The sequence below is a fragment of the Chiloscyllium plagiosum genome, chromosome 24, assembly GCF_004010195.1.
Source record: "Chiloscyllium plagiosum isolate BGI_BamShark_2017 chromosome 24, ASM401019v2, whole genome shotgun sequence".
Classification (NCBI taxonomy): domain Eukaryota; kingdom Metazoa; phylum Chordata; class Chondrichthyes; order Orectolobiformes; family Hemiscylliidae; genus Chiloscyllium; species Chiloscyllium plagiosum.
Genome location: NC_057733.1, coordinates 44,554,112 through 44,576,185, shown reverse-complemented (window position 1 = coordinate 44,576,185; position 22,074 = coordinate 44,554,112). Strand labels below are relative to the sequence as shown.

Sequence of the window (22,074 nt, the reverse complement as noted above, 5' to 3'; positions counted from 1 at the left end):
AATGGCATACCACCAATGAATTTTCAATTTTCTTGAAAAGATATTTTAGAATGAAACTTCAACAATTTATTTATTTCGCATTAAAAACAGTTTTTAAGCCTTCTTGGAGGAAGGAACAGAGTAGAAATACCTGAAAGTACCACCTTCCTGAAGTGCTTCAAGGTTTGAGGCTTCCCGCACCATCCATTCCGTTGCATTGATAGACTCCTCATCTCTCTTCAGCAGAAGTGAATGTAGCCTTTGTTTCATCATTGAAAGGAATGAAGCTAAATAAAAAAAAAAGGGGTTTGGCGATTTTACTGAGAACCATCATTATCTGTACAGTACACATTTCTTCCAGTCATTAACATATTCACATGGTCCATTCGAAAGAACAATTTAAAGGGTCATCCAAATGCTGAAATAGGGTCTTGCTTGCCTGGTGCCAGTGAAATACTTTAGGGTGTACATTTTGCATTTAAACAGATTAAACAATGCCAGTTACTGAAAAAGCTTCAAATCCCATAGCTGTTCACAATTGCTAGAGCTAGTTCATGATCAACATCAACCTGAGCCTGACTATCTGAACTTGTTGGGCCGAAGGGCCTGTTTCCACACTGAATCTAATCTAATCTAATCTAATCTAATCTAATCTCAATAGCTGCAATGGAATATGCTCTACTGAGAAGTCAGACATTATGTTCATTTGTAAATGACGTAACAATTTGATCCACGTAAAACAGTTAACAAACCTTTGAGCTCATTGTCTTCCATTAACAGTGAAAGTAGGATTTCTACTCGTTTCGTGCTGCGACTAGCACTTTGGTGCTGATCCTTCAGCATGCTAACAGCAGGCTGCACACAACTCCTTATCAGTGAGGTTGTATCCAAGATCTTTTCATTACTCTTTTCAAAGAAACAGTGCAAGTTATTCACATTTACATACTAAAAAGACAACAAAACAAACAATGCAACAAGAAGGAAGCATCATCTCACAAAAGTAATGCTTGAACTACACTTCCATTCACTATTCGACTAAAAGACATGGGAGCAGAAGTAGGCCATTCAACCCATCCATACTGATCCACCATGCACCGGGAGCACAACTGATTTGATAATCCTCAACTTCACTTTCCTGCCTTTTCACTATAACTATGATTCTCTTAATTACTGAAACACATGTCTATGTCAACTTTCAGTATAGCTAATATACCAACTTAAGGAGCCCTCAGCAGTAAAGAATTCCACAGATTCACTACCTTTGGAGAAGAAAATTCCTCCTCATCCCTGTCTTAAATGGGTCCCCTTATTCTGAGATTATGTCCTGTGTCCTAGACTCTCCATGAGGGAAAACAGGCTTACAGCACGTCACATGTTTTAATATGATCTCTACTTATTCTTCTGAGCTCCAATGAATACAATGCCAACCATCTCAACCACTCCTCAATGAAAATCCCTCCACACCCGTGATCGATGAAGGGAACCTTCTATGGACTGCTACCAATAGTAAACGATCATACCTCCTGTATGGGGGGCAAAACTGTTCCCAGTGTTTCAAGTATGGTCTGATTAGTACCTTGTATAATTTTTACATATAGAATCCCTACAATGTGGAAACAGGCCTTTTGGCCCAACAAGTCCACACCAACCTACTGAAGAGCAACCCACTCAAACCCATTCCACTACATTTACCCCTTTTTAAGCAAGACCTTTTTATTGTTATACTTCAATCCCTTTGAAATAAAGGCTGACAGTCCATTTGCCTTCCCAACTGTGCAATGAATTTAGATGCCAGCATTTTAATGATTCATACAGAAGTACTCCCTAAATCCCTCTGTACTTTGGCTTCCCACAGTTTTTCCTACTTAAATAATATTCAGCTCTCATTTTCTTCCTGTCAAAGTGAATACCCTCATGTTTTCCCACATTATTTTATGTAAGATAATGACAAGCTTTAGTATACCCACTTCACCAGTTTACATCCCTGTGGAGACTCTTTGCGTCATCCTCATTATTTGCCTTCTCGCCAAGTATAAGTGTCCCAAGATATTTAAGCTACTTTTCCTTTTTAGATTTTCCTTGAATTTGTTGAAATATACAACATATGCTACTTAATATGTGAGATAAAGGATTTCAAATGAATTAAAAAACACTTACAAGTAGTGATTCAGATACAGGCTCTTCAGTCATCTCTCGCTGATCCACAATCATGGCTATGATACAAAGAAATACTTGTTAAGTATACTAATGTTACTTTCAGAAGAGTCTCATTATCTTAGACTGTGCACACAAATCCAGTATCTTTCCTCTCTATAGCCCACAAACTGGTCATGTGACCACTGAAAATATAGCAAATTTTGCATTTTCATCCAATCAACTTGTTCCTGGCAAATATGTTGTTGCTGCCATAAGCAGTGTCTTTTGTTTTGTAAAGTGTTCTTTCAAAAAAGTTGAAGATATATATACATATATATCCAGTCAATGATATTGGAGATTTGTCTTTCGATAACACATCTCCATAACAGGGATCACATCAACAGCTGTGAGTAGGCATTCAGGTTATAAAGAAAAGACTGCAGAAATTGAAAATGATTACAGTGGATAAGAATAAGCTGGATGAAAGTATAGGTGTAGACAAGATAAATATTAGAATGTTTAACAGTAATTAACTGGTCAGTAACTTGGAAATATAGCGCTTAAATATTTAGATTGGCCAGATGGATTAGTGTTTGGTTTCTGTTTCACGATGCTCCTATGTTCATTTGTAGACAAATATTCTGTGTTTTGTCATATGGCAGAATACATTGATTATATCTAAAATTTTCTTAACAAAAAAGATGAGGGCCAGATAAAGGTGATTCTCACCAGTTAAAAAGGGAGGGTAGGAGGTGGAAGCTACATAGGGAGATGCACAGGTCACATTTGATAGAACGTGGCTCAGGGGCCTACACTGGAAAAATACATGTTTGGGTATTATTACTTATTTCATTGAAATCTGTTAAACTCAGCGACTCCAACATAGAACATTTTTAATATACCTGAGAGTTTGATAAATTATCGAATAACCAACATGTCCCTAAATATAAAATATTATTTTTATGGTATATTCCCCAAAGGTACTCATGAGGTTTAAATCTTATATTTTTGGCTTACATTGAGTTGTAGTGAGATTTTTGGAGAGCTTCTCATTCTAAGGCCTGGTGAGAATTTTCGCAATATCTTACTACTTTTCTACTATCTATTCTAATAGGTTTTCTACTAAATAAGACGCTTCTAGGAACTAAATCTACCAAACATGAGGAACAGCTTTCAAACTTTTCTTCATCTTAATTTTTGAAAATTAAAATTAAATATCAATATTCACAAAAATTACAATGTAACAATCCAATCATTATCCAAAAAGAAAATGAAAAATATACATACGTTCAGGCTCCCCTGGATCTTTGCCAAACAGCTGGCTAATAGTAACACCCTTGAAAGCAGTCACATCTGCAACCATGTCTTTTGACTTCCTTAGGTCATCAATGTGAACTGACTGCCACGGATCTAATAACAAGATAGAAAAGTAATTTTGGCCTTACATCACTAAAACTTTCATGTCAAATATACAGACGCATAAACTGGCCAAATTTTGATTAAATGTTCCATACGCACAATAAAGCGCATATACACCCTGAATCAAAATATTCATTATTTATAACTTCATAGTAACCACTTCCATGTTGCAACCATTTGCTTGCACATTAAGCAGGAATTAGGCATTTCATAAGATGCCACATGAGGCAAAGGGACTAACATATTAGCATGGAAATAAGATTGGTTAGCTGGTGGAAAAAGGAAATAGGGCTTTGTCTGAAGGGCAGGATGTGAAGTCGAGTCCCGTAAGGATCTATGCTGAGACTTCTACATTTTGCAATTTGCATCATGACTTAGAGCAGGGGTACAAAGGCATAACACATAAATACACAGATGACATCAAGATAGATAGGAAAGTATGTTGTGAAGAAGACAACATGAGGTTGCACACAAATATAGTTAGGTTGAGTGAGTGGCCAAAAAATCTGGAAGGTGAAGTAGAATGTGAGAAATTGTTGTTGTTCACTTCAGCGGTAAGATTCAAAAAGTAGAGAACAACTATGGAATTAGCAATGCAGAGGAATTTAGGTCTTACAGTACATTACTCAGTAATAGTAAGTATGCGGGCACAGCATGTAATCAAGGTGACTAGTCCTTAGATGAAAGGAAATTAACATAGAAGTAAAGATGTTATGGTTTTACAGGGTAATGGTGAGACCATATCCTGAATACGGTATGCAGTTTTGTTTTTTTTAATAAAGGAAGCATGTAAACAAATTAAAGGCAATTCAGGAGGTTTATGAGATTGATACTTGGAATGAATGGGTTATTTTGTGAGTATAGATTTGACAAGACATTGGAGTTTAGAAAAATAAGGAGTAATTAGATTGAAATAAATAAGATCCTGAATGGTCTTGATAAGGTGGATGTGGAAAGAATGTTCTCACTTCTAGATCAGTACAGAACTAGGGGGCACTGCTTTTAATTTAGGGGTCACCAGGCAGGAAAAAAGTGAGGAGCATTTTTTCTCTCAGAGGGTTGTGCAGAACGCACTGGAGGTAGGATCAATTGAATGTTTTCAAGGCGGAGGAAGATGGAATCTTGTTACTTAAAAGATAACTGGGGTAACTGGGGTAGGCAGCAATGTGGAATTTGAAACATAAACTAATCAATCACGATCTCACTTATTGGTAGAGCAGGCTTGAATGGGGTAAATGATCAATTTTTGCTATTTTGTATATTTGTAGAGTATTTAAACTCAGCAGTTCAGGAGTATCTGAAATTGCTAGCTTTTGCTGATTTTTTTCACTAAAACAATAAGTCTACCCAGCTAATACACGTAGCAACTATTGGTAACTTTTGTATTTTTGAAAAGGGATCTATAAAGGAGGAATATTCAAAGTTTGTGCGAAGATTTGTAGCTCGGGTGCTCGTTGTTGTGGTTCTGTTCGCCGAGCTGGAAGTTTTTGTTGCAAACGTTTCGTCCCCTGGCTAGGCGACATCATCAGTGCTTGGGAGCCTCCTGCGAAGCGCTTCTTTGATGTTTCCTCCAGCGTTTATAGTGGTCTGTCCCTGCCGCTTCCGGTTGTCAGTTTCAGCTGTCCGCTGTAGTGGTTGGTATATTGGGTCCAGGTCGATGTGTTTGTTGATGGAGTTTGTGGATGAATGCCATGCCTCTAGGAATTCCCTGGCTGTTCTCTGTCTGGCTTGCCCTATGATAGCAGTGTTGTCCCAGTCAAATTCATGTTGCTTGTTGTCTGCGTGTGTGGCTACTAAGGATAGCTGGTCGTGTCATTTCGTGTTCCATTTATATCGTTTATTGATTTATCTCACTGGGTTTCAACCTCATTAAATGATCACCAGCTAAGTACTTTGCCCATCATTGCTGGACTACCATCAATCCCTTTAATGAAACCTGCAAGTGTTGCCTTCCCTACAATGGTGTTGTAAAGTATCATACTTCATCATTTAACTTTTTGTTAAAGCAGATGTACAAATGTACCCTGATAACACGATGGATCCAGATTTCCTGCTGTAATTATTACTGTGGAAGGATTGAAGCAAGGCCATATGGGCAGCTGGGATTTTGACCAAATTGCTGACAGATTGATGACAATGACATTTCTGGTGGAAACGTCAGCATAATGGTACCTGAGGTAATGGGGTATGTGCAGTGGACAAGAACGCACATTGCTGAACACAAGAGCATTTCTGGATAAGCATTATTTAACACTAATTAAGCTGGGATTTGTTCCTTGTTCAAATCTTGTCCCCACCGCCCTCACACACAAAGCTTTCTCCCAGACTGCAGAACAGGAGGGAGCCCTCAGCCACTTAACTGGCAAGCGTTGCAGCTTCGTTTGTGTGTTGGGGTGGTTACTTTCATGGTTTAGGACTTGGTCTGTGTGTGTGGCTTTCCTGTATACCCTTGTAGTGAATTCTCCGTTCGGTGTTCTCTGCACCATGACCAGCTATCCTTAGTAGCCACACACGCTGACAACAAGCAATATGAATTCGACTGGGACAACACTACTATCGTGGGGCAAGCCAGACAGAGAACAGCCAGGGAATTCCTAGAGGCATGGCATTCATCCACAAACTCCATCAACAAACACATCGACCTGGACCCAATATACCAACCACTACAGCGGACAGCTGAAACTGACAACCGGAAGCGGCAGGGACAGACCACTATAAACACTGGAGGAAACATCAAAGAAGCGCTTCGCAGGAGGCTCCCAAGCACTGATGATGTCGCCTAGCCAGGGGACGAAACGTTTGCAACAAAAACTTCCAGCTCGGCGAACAGAACCACAACAAAGGAGGAATATCTTCTCCTGCCAATGGCCCCTTCCAAAAAAAAAACAAGAATTGCAGTTTACCAGCTGATAGCTACTTTTATGTTTTATATTGTCAGTTTCTGAGAACTCAAGGCTTGGATTGTAATATTCCTTTACTTGGACTGAGCTCTGTTACTCTGCATTGTTCCAGTGAAATCTATGTGCAGGGTTGTCTACGTTTTGCATATTGGGGTATGCAAGGGCACAGGATGGTGGGCTATGAACATCGCATTAGCTGTTGGTTTCTCAATGAATACTTGAAGATCATGCCATTTTGAGACACATTCTGAATTATTCTTTCAAAGAAGATTCTTGGAAACTGTCACAGATATGTCGCAGAGCAATTAATGATAATTCACTGAAAAGCCAAATGTGAAGTACAAAGGAAATAAGTTAAGCTGCAAGAAAATCTTTACCTCCATGAAATCCTACATATGTTGATCCACCTTCCATTCTTGGCAATTTAGTGATGAAATAAATATAGACTGTGCAATCGTCACACCTGCTTTTGTTGATTTCATTTATAGTTGAATACCTGCCCAAAGGACATAATGTTATAACAAGTACAAACTTAGTTCAGTAAATAATCTTCAATTCATTAGAATGTCTCATGTTTCTGCAAGCACTGACTTTTCCTCATACCATTGATTAAGTTCTTGTTCTTACTCATCAGTTAGAGGTTTGTTTCAATCCATTCTAATTAGTACTTTCAGTCATTTTTCACTTGTAGTCTACATTAATTTAGAAATTTACAGGAAACTAAATTTAACATATGTAAAGATAGAATCTACTTCTTTTGAAACAAGCAAAAAAAAGTTATAATACAATTAGCCAAGTTAAATATTTTAATCAATTCCGTATCTGTAGAAAAATAACAAAAAAGAAATAATTCTTTTTAAAAGTTTTGGACTGAAAAATGAAATTAATCTGTCTTGGTTACCTTGAATTACTTTATTATAAAAAAAAGCAATACAAAGTATTCTTGGCAAAAAAACTCATTCCAAATAGAAACAGTGGTAAATTAGTGAAAATGTATCTGCTCAGACATATTGTGGATACAATTACAAAATATTTAGTGAATTCCCAACAATATGAAATTCTGCCACTCAGTGCCAGGAGAGACAAATGTATTACATGATGTACACTTAGCAAGAAAATCCTGGTTCCTATTCCTAAATCCATTTTTATGAGGAAGGTTTCTGTGAAAGTACAATCTTGACTCAATTTGGATGAATTTGGACACAGCATTGAATTTTGCAGTGTGTCATGAATTAACAGACACAGATTAACACAACTAACATTTTAGGCATTCCACAGTGAATGAGTTGCTTGCCTCTGCCAAACCTGTACCAAACTCTCTCCAAACAAAAACAACCACATTAGCGCACTGTAAAAGCAAATGACTGCAGATGCCAGAATCTGTACTGAAAACAACAATTGCTGAAGATCATCACGGTCTTGACTCGAAACATAAGCTTGCTCTCTCTTCATGGATGCTGTCTGATCCACTGTGATTGCCAGTATTTGTTGTTTCCTTCACATAAGCACACTCTCAGCTTTAGGTCATTTCAGACTTTTTAACTGCCTCCTGACAATATGACATTTCCACAATAGCCTTGTGCTCTCATTTCCCCTCATACATTTGCTCAGCAGGTCTTGCCTATCTCTCTACTTCTTTCCGTCCATTTCCTACTATGCCAACTAATCAACTTCCTTTGTGGCATGTGGAGCTGACATTGTGATTGGTTCTCCCTGTCAAAACCACCATCAAAAATCCATCTTAAACCACCCTGTCCCTGCAAATTATAAGCCAATCTCTAAAGACGCATTTCTATCCGAAGTTCTTAAATATATTGCCCACCCTCTTCAAATGAACTCGATGTTAATTCTATCCAGTTATGTTCCTGTCCCTACAATGACAGCCTACATGAATCATAGAATTGTACAGCACAGAGGAGGCCTTTCAACCCACTGTGTACGTACCAGTTCCTGGAAGAACTACCCAGGGAGTCCCATTCTCCAGGCCTACCTGTAGTCCTCCCAACTCATCACTTTCAAACATGTCCAGTTCTCATTTGAAACCTTAAATGGAATCCACCTCCACCAGTCTCCCAGGCAGTGCATTCCAATTGCTAACAACTCTCTGAGTAAAGACGTTTCTCCTCATCTCACTCCTGGCTCTCTTGCTGACAATATTGAAACTGAGATCTTGCATTAACTGACATACCAACTAATAGAAACAGAATATCCTTCTTGACCATGTCAAGATTGTTCAGAATTTTGAATACCTCAATAAATTCATCTCTTAATCTCTGCTCCAAGAAGGATAAGCCTAATTTTGCTATCTCTGCACATTTAATATTCTACACTTTTGACATAATTCTAGTAAAATTCCTTTTCACACTCACTTGCGCTTTTGAGCCTTCCTTAAATAAGATGCCCAAAATTGAAAACAATACTTCAAATGTAGTCTGACAAATGATTTGTAGAGGTGCAGCATCACGTCCTTGCTTTTATATTCTATGCCTTTATTTATTATCCCAAGACCAACTGTTTCAAGTTGCCTGGCTATCTTCAGAGAATTAGATATGTGAACCTTAAGGTCCTTCTGCTTCTGTTCTCCCCTCAAAGTTGAACCTGTATTGTCTCTTGATGTTTCTTCTATCAAAATGCACTACTTCACATTTCTTCAAAATTAAAGCTATATTAGCCCTCTTCATTCTCCTTAACCATAGGCAGAATCCAAAGAGATTTGACAAATGCATTAAGGACAAAAGAATAATCATGGAGAGAATACGTTGGGTCTACTGCTTTTTGTAATTTATATAAATGATTTGGATGTGAATATAGAAGGAATGGTTACTAAATTTGCAGATGACATCAAAATTGCTGGTGTTGTGAACAGTAAAGAAGGTTATCTCAGTGTATAAAGAGACCTTGATTTCATGGGTGGAAGAGTGGCACATGAAGTTAATTGAAATACAGGCAGGACTTATACTTTTAATGGTAGGGTCTTGGGAGAGTTGCTGAATATAGAGACCTTGCAGTGCAGGTTCATAATTCCTTGAAGATGGAGTCATAGGTAGACAGGGTAGTGAAGAACGTGTTTGGTGCACTTGATAAAAACTGAAATAACTGCGGATGCTGTAATTCAGACACCAAAACAGAAATTGCTGGCAAAGCTCAATAGGTCAGCAGCATCTGTGGAGAGAAATCAGTTCTGGTGAGCAGTGAATTGAGGGGTGTGTAGATTGGGTTGATCTTAGATTAAGATAAATGTGCCTCACAACATTGTGGGCTGAAGGACCTGTAGTGTGCTGTACTTTTCTATGTTCTAATACAAAAACAGAAATTGCGAGAAAAGCTCAACAGGTCAGCAGCATCTGTGGAGAGAAATCAGTTCTGAAGAAGGGTGACTCAACCAGAAATATAAACTTTGATTTCTTTCCACAGATGCTTCCAGACCTGGTGAGCTTTTCTTGCAATTTCTGTTTTTGTATTAGAACAGAATAGTACAGCACAGTACAGGTCCTTCAGCCCACAATGTTGTGAGGCACATTTATCTTAATCTAAGATCAACCCAACCTACACACCCCTCAATTCACTGCTGTCCATGTGCTTATCCAGCAGTTGCTTAAATGTCCCTAATGTCTCTGACTCTACTCCCACCACTGGCAATGCATTGCACGCACCCACCACCCTCTACGTAAAGAACCTACCTGACATCTCCCCTGTATCTTCCTTCAAACACCTTAAAATTATGACCTTCCTTTCTGCCCTGGGAAACGTCTCTGACTATCTATTCTATATATGCCTCTCATTACCTTGTATACCTCTAACAAGTCACCTGTCTCCTTTCTTCTCTCCAGTGTTAAAAGCCCTCATTCACTCAACCTGTCTTCATATGACAATCCCTCCAATCCAGGTAGTATCCTGGTAAATCTCCTCTGTACCCTCTCTACATCCTTCCTATAATGAGGGGGCCAGAACTGGACACAATATTCCAAGTGCAGTCTAACCAGGGTTTTATAGAGCTGCAGCAAAACGTCGCGGTTCTTAGACTCAGTATCCATGTTAATGAAAGCCAAAACAACATACGCCTTCTTAACAACCCAATTAACTTGGGTGACAACTTTAAGGGGTATATGTACGTGGACCCCAAGACCCTGCTGTTCCTCTACTCTGCCAAGAATCCTGTCTTTAACCCCGTATTCAGCATTAAAATTCAACCGGTCAAAATGAATCACTCCGCATTTATCCAGGTTGAACTCCACAATAGCTGCACCTTTTCAAAACAAGCTATCATACTCATTGCAGGTGCTGTTTATACTGCTTGTTGAAGCAATGGATGTAAGTTGCTGCAGATGAGCTGGAGCAGAGGATGTGTATGAAAGGGATTCAGCTAGAAACAGGTTAGTCCAAGGTATGGTGACCAGTTTTTGAGGACAAAGTCCCTCATTCTGCCAATGATCAAGAGATTTGTCCCAAGGTAGCTGAACAGCTTAGGGATGTGAACAATATAGTCAAAGCCATCAGACCTCCAAAAACAAGATTGTCCTTTTCCCTGCTGTAAAAACACCTAAGCCTGAAGGAAGCCAGTTTAATTCCCCTCATCAGTTGTTGTAAGCTGTGGCTTTTAACCAATAAGTCAGAGACTTGACGAGTGTGAACCAGTTGCCCTGTCCCACTTGCATGTTTAAGTGGAGGAGAATGAAGGCGCTGCAGTACTAACAAACCAAAACGACCATTTCAGGGAGACAGGTGTACAGGGTCCATTGAAATGCCTTCCTAGTTTTCCCTTCCACCCAAAACACCTTTTTCTCGTGTGTTTCTATCTATTTCTCCATGGGTGAGTGTATATAAAAGGGATATGAGGTTTTGGAGAGGATTTGTAACTCAGGTTGTGGATCAGGTTGTGCTGGTGGTCCTCCTCCCACATGACTCGCCATCATGCAGGGCAACAACACCAGTGAGTCCCTGGCAAAGCATTGGTGCTCTGCCCCACCCGCCATCCATGAGTCCTGGTTTGTTGCGGCAGTTGACATAACCTCTGGTCATTTCTGAGATGTTGACAAATGATGTTCAGATCCACATGCCCGCCAATGGAGTTCTGAGAGTAACTTTATTGGTCAATGCATTGAGTGTAGGAGTTGGCTTATTGTGTTGCAGCTGAACAGGACACTTTTAGAATACTGTGTTCAATTGTGGCCTCCCTGCTATAGGAAAGGTGTTGCTAAACTTGAAAGAGCTCAAGAAAGACTTACAAGCAGTTTGCAGGGGTTGCAGGGTATGAGCAATAGGGAGAAGTTGAATACGCTGGGGCTATTTTCCCTGGAGTGTTGCAGGTTGAGGGGTGACTGTATAGAGATTTATAAAATCATGAATGGCATGGATAAGGTGAATAGCCTCAGCACCATCGATGACCCGCTCCTTCATTTTGCTGACATTGAGGGAGAAATTATTGTCCTTACACCATGCCACTAAGCTGTCTATCTCCTTCCTGCACTCTGTCTTGTTGGTATGTGTAAATCCAGTTAGAACTGCATTTGGCCACACAATCAGTCCTGTATAAGGAGTATAGTAAGGGCTGAGTATGTGGCTTTGCGGGATACCAGCGCTAAGGATTATTGTGGAGAGGGTGTTGTCATCTATCTTTACTGATTGCGGTCTGTGGGTCAGGACTTTGAGGTTCCAGTTGCAGAGGGGGAGAATTAATCACTAATTGTTGGCAAAAATCCACCTAGCTCACTCATGTTCTTTAGGGATGGAAATATGCAATACTTCCCTGATGTGTTCTACATGTGACTCCTGACCAATAGCAATGTGAGTGGCTCTTAAATGCCCTCTGAGCAATTAGTGGTATACAGTGATACCCATCAATGAATACAAAAAAAAAGACTGAATTAAGATGGATTTTGATCTACAATTATTTAAGGGGAAGGTGGGAAAGAGTAGTGGAGACTGTTTTTACTGAATGGCAGAGCAAGAATTGCAGGCATCCGTCCATACAATTCATATTCGTACGTGGCTATTTTCATTTAAGTAATCAAATATTTTGTTGACTGGCCATCCATATTTCACCCTCCACAAACTTCAACTCAATTAAAGCTGGTACCTATATCTTATACAGCAAATGTATATTTCATCTATTCTTCATGGCCTCTCTTACTTACATTGGGCCTTGCTCCCTCAATACCCCTACTTCATATTTCTTATTCTGAAGTTTAATTCTCTCCGCGGTCTTGTTCCCTCCCAATGTCTGTAATTTCCTCCAAACATAAACATGGCTTCCTCCAAATCTGATATTGTGCTTTCTTAATTTTTTTTACAGTACCACAGTTGTCTAGCAACCATGTTCTGGTCTTTATGTCCACCTTCACCTCCTTCTTCCTTTAAGATACTCCTTAAAGATACATGAAGCTATCTATCATTAGCGAAAGATGATCTCGGCAAAATAAAACTCAGAAACTTTTCAATTAGCATCATTCATTCCTTAAAATATTAAAGATATATTGTGTATTCAAGAAAAAAGTTCTATCTTTTCTTTTAATGTATACCAAAGAAAGAAAGGCAAAGTAAATAACTGCAATATGGAGCAGAGAAGAAGCATAATACTTACTTTGCTGAAGCAATCAAATTTGCACTTTGTGAACTATTTTCAAAGTCTGTTTGTATGAGCAAGATTTTATTTCCTTGGCAGAAGTCAACACAGTGCCTGGAGGCAAAGATTGTATTTGAAGATATTTAACAAGGTTAACATTTGAGCAGAGAAGCAGCAAAGATTAAAGAGGACAACTTGAGAAAATATTAATCAGTACATCAGTAATCTGGTGACCCTCGCTAATTTTGTTGCTAGATCTTTATTATTGATCAGAGAAGCAAGTTAGAAAAACTTTGATTTCAATTTACCCATGTTTTGACTGCAGTGCAGGGATATCATTGTGAATTACTAACCTGAAGGTGTATAAGTAGATATTCCAATTACAAAGGCAAAAGAAAGAGGAACAAAAATCAGACCCAAAAAAAGCTGAAACCAATTCTACAAAAATAATGGCTATGAGAATTTGAATGCATTGAGATATAATCTCAGGATCAACTGAGGTGTTTAAAAGGGAAATAACTTCTTGGAAAGTAAAGTTAATACAGAATTTTTAAAAATGCTGAGGGAATTTTGATTAAAATTTTAGATTTGCTTAGACTGAACAAGCTAGCACATAGATCTGAATCAATAAATGGTTGATTCCTATGTTGTCTGTGAGGCATTTTTGCACCAAAAGCCTTTCATATCAAGGAGACAAACATTTAAATTAACGTGAGTTTTCTTTTAAAAATGAAGACTTAGATTATAAGTTAAACATATGATAATTTATTTTGATCAGAATATAATCTTGCTCTGTGAGAGTTGCAAAAAAATTACTTATTAACCATTGCTATTCATTGAAAAGGATAGCTAATCAACAGATAAATTTTAAATTATTTAATTGTTGAAAACTAACCTTATTTTCTTCAGGAATGAATATTCTGTGTCAAACTGCTGTAGTGAAAAACAGAAGACTGCCTCAACACTCTCACCTACTTCCCTTTGCAAAGATTCGAGATCAGAAGTTGTTAGAAGACGTGAATGAGTCGTAACCTAAAATAAAGAAAAAACAATTAATTAGCTATGGTTGTGAATAAAGCAAACATCGAGATTCTCCTGTCCTTTTCTGTTAAAGCCAACTGGAGTAGATTTTTCTACTTCTTACAATTATTGTGATAGCAAGATTGAGATTGTCAAATGTAGTGTCAAATCGCAGACAGCACAGTGGCTCAGTGGTTAGTACTGCTGCCTCACAGCGCCATAGTCCTAGGTTTAATTCCAGCCTCGGGTGACTGTCTGAGTGGAGTTTGCACATTCTCCCCGTGTCTGTGTGGGTCTCCTCTGGGTTCTCCAGTTTCTTCCCACATCCAAAGACGTGCAGGTGAGGTGAATTGGCCATGCTAAATTGCCTATAGTGATAGGTACATCAGTCAGAGGGAAATGGGTTTGGGTGGGTTACTCTTCGGAGGGTGGGTGTGGACTGGTTGGGCTGAAGGGCCTGTTGCTACACTGTAGGTAATCTAATCTATACTTAAAACTAGATAAAACAGATACTGGTGTTAAAATATTATACAATGAAACTTAATGAGAAGATCAATCTCAATAATCAAAAGATCAAGTTCAAATACATTAAAAGGTTTTCAATGTTTCAGCCTGTGTGGAGATTTGATTCATCACTTGTCACATGTACTGAGAAACTATTGTGCGTGCTCTCCAGATAAATCATACCTAGAGGAGGGTAAGAGAACAGAATGCAGAATATGGTGTTACAGCTCCAGAGAAGATGCAGAGGAAGATCAACTCTAACATGTGACACCTACATCTCAGTTGATATTTAAAGGAAATTCTCTACAAATAATTTATAGTATATCTAGATCAAGAAATTGTATCCTAGTAATTGGTACATAAATTGTTGTTACAGCTACATTATGCTTATAGAAGCAGCTTACCTCAATGAATGCTGCCCAATGTTGAACTCTGGATTTGGTGTGAAAATGTATAAAATCCGCAAGGGAATCATGATGTTGGCCTGCAAAGTACTTCTGCATTATCATGTCAGTTTGATATGGAGCAAATTTAGAATTTGTTAAACGAACTACAGAGTCTGGGGTGGCACAATTCAATAACACCCATTGTGCTTCTTTAAGAGCTTCTTCCCAGGAACCTTCACTCTGCTTCAACCTTTCTGTTATTTGTAAAACAACAGATGCACAAGTGTCAGAGTGATAGCCAACAAATACATCAGATGGACTGTATGCTTGCTGTCTTACATGGATGGAGGCGTTTCTGGATTGGGCTGCTGTGAACGTGTCCACCCAACGCTTCAATTGTTCTACAATATCTCTTTGATTTCCATCAAGAACAGTATTAATGTCGAGATAATGTTTCTCAAGCCGATTGATAAGTGGAATTGGGAACTCTTTGTAGACCACCTCTTTCTCTTCTATAACTATCAGCCTGAAATCTGGATGGACTCTGCATTTGACTCTATGAGTCCCCAAACCCAAATCGACATATTTCTGTCCTCCAAGATAGACATAATATTGATTCAATGCGTCATAAAGACTTTCGTAGAGATTCTGAAGGTTTAACAAAAACACCATTTGCCCAGTTTCCATACATATCTTCACACGATTGATGTTTATGCAAATCTGAGTATATTCCTGATCCTTGGGAAAACTGGACCCAAAGATGATCTCAGGCTGGTGTTTTCTGGAGAAAAACATCTGCTGAAGTATTTGAAGAGCAGCATAGTTTTTGGTTAGAATGAGCAGGTACCGGCATTCGTTGTCAAGAGAATCAGCACTTATATTGAGATTGATCAGTTCCATTGTATTAATGCTATTAAGAGAAGCATTCTTGAGTACTGACTTGAAAACTTCCATAACATCAACATCATCACTTCCACTAAAGTTACGCAGCACAACCTGCACTAACTGCTCTGGTGTTGGTTCCAATTTGGTAGCTTTTGAAAGTGAAAATACCATTTTTATTAAACTATAATAATCGCGCAGGCCAAAAAACTCCTTATTTTGCTTTTTGCAAACAGCTAGATAAGCATCTGCAAAGCTCACAAACAAGCCAATCACTTTTTTCTGTATCACAGGATCCGAGGAACAGATCCCTTTTGCACTTTCAATCAGTTCTTTTTTGTCAGGATCTCCTCGTGATACAAAAATTCCTCTATTCATTTTAGCAGGGTCAAGGGCCCAATTGGATATTCCGATGAAACCAACTTTTTTGTGTTTAAGGGGATCATCGTCAATGCATCCATCTTCCAAAAGTGGATGTAGAGTTTTCAGTGGCATTTTTGGAGAATCTTCAGCAAGGCCAATTTCATCCAAGACAACCACTGAAATATATTCATCAAGATTCTTTCCTTCTTGGAAACGTGCACACTGCTTAAATGTATTAATGATTCCTTCAGGGGTGGAATGAGGACTGCACTGAAATGATACTAGATGGATCTGCTTTAGGTTTTTGTACAATTCAGAATGTGCTGCTTGCCCTTGCATGGCATCTGCTACAATTGTTTTTGCAAGGGACTTTGAACTTCCAGGCTTTCCAACCAAGAACAGTGGAATTTTAAGTTCAATGCAAATAACCATCATGAAAACATTTTCCTTCAATGCAGAATTTCTTGCTATTGTTTCTCGCAGCGGTACACCACTTAATAAAAGGTCTTGGAGGAGCACGAGTTGCTCCAAGAATTTGGCAGTATTATTATATGGTGTAGGAAGATGACGGCAGATAAATTTCCGATACGCAACTTTCTTTTCCAAACATGCATGGTAACAAACTCCAAGTGCCAACACTATGCACCAGATTATATCATTTTTGGCATCAAGGAGTGCATTCTTAACAGCTTGACCTTGTAAGAATTCTTTCAATTTGTTCAACAGCATTTGGCGACGGGTGTAAAACCAAACAAACACTTTCATGCATCTTTCCACATCTCGAAGACTGACAAAACTGCATTCATCTTTCTGATGTCTCATGAAATTTTGTGAAGCTGCCAAAACATCCACTATGCACTTAATATAGGTAGAAGGGACTGAAATGGACTGAGTCAGCCGTTGAACAATTTGTTGAATGTACATCTTCTCAGTGATATCATTAAGTTGCCCAAAATCCCATACTAATGGTATCATACTTGGTGGTAAAGCTTGTACACGATAAACAAGTTGCCTCAAGGGAATAGATCCCAGTTTATCTTCTGTTTCATCTGCTCGAACACGATAGCCTAACCCAGCTGACTCTAAACGCTTTATCATCTCATCTGTATGCTTTCTGTAAGGATTGCAGGCTGCTATTATCTGTAAACCAGTATTGGGAGTTAAAGGTATCCCTTCAATCATCTGATCACAAAGAATTTCCTTAATACTATTCACAGCTTCAGTAGTGTTGGCTTCATCAAAGAAGAGAATTGTGTCAAAATCAAAGTTCATCTTATTTTCCAAAGCAACAACTTCTGCATCTTTAACTTTTGAATAAATCATGTCTGCAGTTGTTCCACCATGGACTTTGACTAGTTTCAAGTTGTCAGTGTTCGCTCCAACTTTCCGTAAATCACATAAGAACTTAATCAGCCTGGTCTTTCCACAGCCAGTTTCCCCCATGATGATTACAGGAATGCCACACCTGAAACGCATGTGAATCGCAAGAATTTTTAAAATATTATCTGTGGTGAGCTCGTAGGTTTCATCAGGGTCCATTGGCCATTGAATGCCCAATACCGTACAAAGACGCTCAATCTTTTCACTTCGTGGAAGCTGGTCAAAATCTGTGTTGAATGGAACTCTTTGTAGAAGTAAACCTTTGTACAGTTCACGAGTCATTATATTTGGTTTAATAATCTTGCCATTTGATGGGTTTATGGCATCAATCCCACCTTGGCCATTTTCTCGAAGGTGGAAGCCAATGAAAGTCATAGATGTGTGATCATCATTAAAAAAAATGTATGGATGTGGTTCAGATTCCCACATTTTCCTCACAAGAAATGGTGCAAGATCTTCTTCTTTAACACCTTCTAAGTTGACGACTTCCCTTCCTGGGCTCTGGTCTGAGATACTTAGAGAAGGTGTTGCAAAATCTCTTGCCATTAAAATCATGAAATTAACAACAAAAGTTTTGAATCCTTGTAGAGTATCTTTGATAAAACTAAAGTCACAAAACACAGAGGTTTCACAGTCCTTCAACTGCAGGTTCAGAAAACAGGCAAAGTTCCGCAACTCAGACCAAGAAGGATCCATCACCCCACAATAGATCAAAAACAGCTGCAGGCACTCAACATGGCTGCCTTCAACAGTTCCTGTTTGATAGCTGAAGATATCCAGATTTTCTTGGTTTTTGAATCTTCTGAGATACTGGTATGGCCTTTGAAATGTTTCACTTCGAAATTCTTCATCATCTACAAGAGGATCAATGCCATTCCATGATAGATTTTCAGATTTTCTGACTTCCTGTTCAAGAACTTCTTTTGGTGGTCTACAGTATACTTTGGGAAAAATATCGAGGAAGCCATGCTTTGGTATTTGGGTCCCCTGAAATATAAAAATGAAAAACTGAATCAGAATATCACTTTTGGTAAAGTCGCCATAGTCCGACCAAATCATAAGCTTCTCTCTGTCTCATTATTGAGAGCTAATGCGTAATCACTAAGTATAAGTGTTCTGCTGTTCTTTCCTTTTTTTTTGCTTTTAACACAACATCCCAATTTTTACAACAAAACTCTTAAGGATAAGTAATATTATACAATGAAACTAATGAAAAAATATATTTTGTTACTGATATCCAGACAACATATCTACAAAGATACTCAATCTTCTTCAAACAATAGAAGTGCAATACTACAGACAACACCAAGATTAAGAATAAGCAGTGGACAGATGGTGCAAGAATCCTATGGCACTCTCAAACTAATTATTCAATATTGAATACTAGTCATGGGGGCTGTGCATTAAAGGAGTGCAGTCCCAATTTGGCACTGAGGCAAAGAACTGCATAAGTTTACAGTAACATCTAGGAATGTTGTATTAACTGGGGATTTGATAGTCAGAGGATAGGAGGTACTTCTGCTACTGTGAACTTGAGGCTGACGCTCGTTGTTGCTTCCCTAAGGACAAGCAAAAAGCCAAAAACTATTGTCAGTGTTGAAACCAATGACATCTGTAGAAAATGGTGGAGGTTCAGCAGTCAGAAGTTGAAGAACTACGGAGAAAGTTAAAAGGCTGGATGAGGCTTCAGTCAGTGCAGACATTGAGAGTAAAAAAAGAGAATATTGGGATTTTGAGTGGGTTCAAAGAGACAATTCCACAACTTTAGGATTATTCATCCCATGTCACTAATACTTTTAATTAAAATTATTGATGCCAACAAACTATATTGGATGAACGCAGATATCTGAACAACTTGTAAGACAGAAAGAGGCTACAGGAATATGATAGTGAAGAGGTTGAAAACAAGCATATATACTTTAAAATTATAGCGCTATCAGACAAGAAAGCAACTTGGGTCACTGAGCAGAGGTGAGGTATGAACAGATCTTTACATGAACTGAAACACATATAGTGGAGTGTCAGATCAGCTCAAGTCTATGTAGGGTCAAAGATGACAGAGCTGCCGAGCAGTTAAGATAAAATCTAAAGGAAATAAAAGGTATAAAAGTAAGTTTCAGCAGTATATGTATTGAGGTAGAGGCAAAATTATCCAATGTTATGGAGGTGAAAATAGACAATTTTGGTGATGGAGTAAATATGTGGGTCAAAAGTTCAACCATGAGTTGTGCACAATACAAAAAGTCCAAATAGCTTCGTTCATCCTTAAGTTGCAGCCAGAACAATGGTTACAGTCTACAGCTGAAGAACCATGTTTGCAGCATGGACCAGTCAAGTTGACTCTCTAATACTTTTATACTTACATGTCTTGCATGTTTTTTAGATAGGAATCCAGTCTGGTCTAGCATTTCTACAACGTATATATGGCATGGCTTACATTTCCACATTTTTCCATCAGTGCCCATCAAGTAACGCAAGATGAGTAGTTTGAAAATAAATTCGCATAATCCTTTCTGTACCTGAAAAAACTCTCTTCGGTTATTACTTAATTAGACAGTGTCATGCAAATGTTAGTATTTTGGATATGAAGATAGCATTTTTAATGTGAAATTAGGTAATATACATATATATCATAATGACATTTAATAAAACAAATTTTAAAAATTTGATCGTGGGACAATGATAGATTATTCAGAAAGTTATAGAGTCATACAGTTAGAGAAAAGTACAGCAATGAAATAGTCCCTTGGTCCAACTCGTCCATGCCAACCACATATCCTACCTAATCTATGCCCATCACCCTCTAAACCCTTCCTATTCATATACCCATTCAGATGCCTTTAAACGCTGTCATTGTACCAGTCTCCACCACTTCCTCTGGCATCTCATTCCATACATGCACCACCCTCTGTGTGAAAAAGTTGCCCCTTAAGTCTCTTTTATGTCTTTCCCCTCTCACCCTAAACCTAGGGCGGCACGGTGGCACAGTGGTTAGCACTGCTGCCTCACAGCGCCAGAGACCCGGGTTCAATTCCCGTCTCAGGCAACTCTCTGTGTGGAGTTTGCACATTCTCCTCATGTCTGCATGGGTTTCCTCCGGGTGCTCTGGTTTCCTCCCACAATCCAAAAAAAAGTGCAAATTAGGTGAATTGGCCATGCTAAATTGCCCATAGTGTTGGATGAAGGGGTAAATGTAGGGGAATGGGTCTGAGTGGATTGCGCTTCGGCGGGTCGGTGTAGACTTGTTGGGGCGAAGGGCCTGTTTCCACACTGTAAGTAATCTAATCTATACCCTCTAGTTCTGGATTCCCCCACCCCAGGGAAAAGGCTTTGTCTATTTATTCTATCCATCTTAAACATCTCTATGAGGTCACCCCGCAGTGTCTGACACTCCAGGGAAAACAACCCCCGTCCCCCCTATTCAGCCTCTCCCTATAGCTCAAATCTTCCAACCCTGGAAACATCCTTGTAAATCTTTTCTGAACCCTTTCAAGTTTCGCAACATCCTTCCAATAGGAAAGGGACTAGAATTGTACACAATTTTCCAAAAGTGGCCTATACAATGTCCTGATGAAGGGCTTTTGCCCGAAACATCGATTTTCCTGCTCCTTGGATGCTGCCTGACCTGCTGTGCTTTTCCAGCACCACTCTAACCCAAACTCAGGTCTCCAGCATCTGCAGTCCTCATTTTTACCTAACCAATGTCCTGTACAGCTGCAACATGACCTCCCAACTCCTACACTCAATGCTCTGACCAATAAAGGAAAGCATACCAAACACCTTCTTCACTATTCTATCTACCAGCAACTCTACTTTCAAGGAACTATGAACCTGCACTCCAAGATCTCTTGAATATTGTTAATTAATCCACCTTTATAACGTATACTGCAAAAACTGGTTAAAAACACATACTCACTTTGAACACAGAACATTAAAAATTTGTCAAGCCAAAACATTCAGGAACAAAGTGAGGAAACAATTCTTCACAAAAATGTTAGTAAAAGTGTGGAACACTCCTCCAAACTGGTAAATACCCGTGCAATCAATTTTTTGCTGATTATTAAGGATATGGAACTAAGATGGGTGAAAAGGGTTTGTTTACAAATATGCCATAATGGTTTTAAAGGTTTTAAATGATTCACTCCTGTTTCTATAATAATGAATTGGGATTTGGGGTGAGGATGGCGGGACAATTACATTATTGATAACGGATGCCATCACTGCAGTAATGAGAGAGAATGTCCTAGAAGGAGCGTGCCACCACTCTGTTTCCTGAACTCAATGATCAGTTCCTTCATTTTGCTGACATTGATGGAGAGATTGTCATCTTTACACCATGCCACTAAGCACTTAACTGACTTCCTGTACTGTATTTTGTTGTCGTTTGAGATCTGACCTACAATGGTGGTGTTATCAACAAACTTGTAACTGGAGTTGGCATAGAATTTAGCCACATAGTTGTGTGTATATAAGGAGTACAGAAGGGGGCTGAGTACACAGCCTTGTGGGGCAGCAATGATGGCAATTATTGTGGAGGAGGTGT

The 22,074-nt window shown here is 38.8% G+C and overlaps 1 protein-coding gene across 6 annotated transcripts in view; it reads right to left on the bottom strand.

The window, feature by feature from the left end:
• LOC122562231 (E3 ubiquitin-protein ligase rnf213-alpha-like) overlaps positions 1–22,074 on the bottom strand; it is a 185,504-nt gene that overhangs the window by 73,418 nt on the left and 90,012 nt on the right. For all 6 annotated transcript variants that reach the window (XM_043714953.1, XM_043714955.1, XM_043714956.1 and 3 more), the window contains 9 exons: positions 19,895–20,050; positions 14,925–18,518; positions 13,892–14,028; positions 13,015–13,110; positions 6,812–6,930; positions 3,403–3,525; positions 2,137–2,192; positions 732–885; positions 131–266 (listed from right to left, as the gene is read on the bottom strand). In XM_043714953.1, the coding sequence (XP_043570888.1) occupies positions 131–266; positions 732–885; positions 2,137–2,192; positions 3,403–3,525; positions 6,812–6,930; positions 13,015–13,110; positions 13,892–14,028; positions 14,925–18,518; positions 19,895–20,050 (4,571 nt within the window). The remainder of the gene's footprint in view (positions 1–130; positions 267–731; positions 886–2,136; positions 2,193–3,402; positions 3,526–6,811; positions 6,931–13,014; positions 13,111–13,891; positions 14,029–14,924; positions 18,519–19,894; positions 20,051–22,074) is intronic.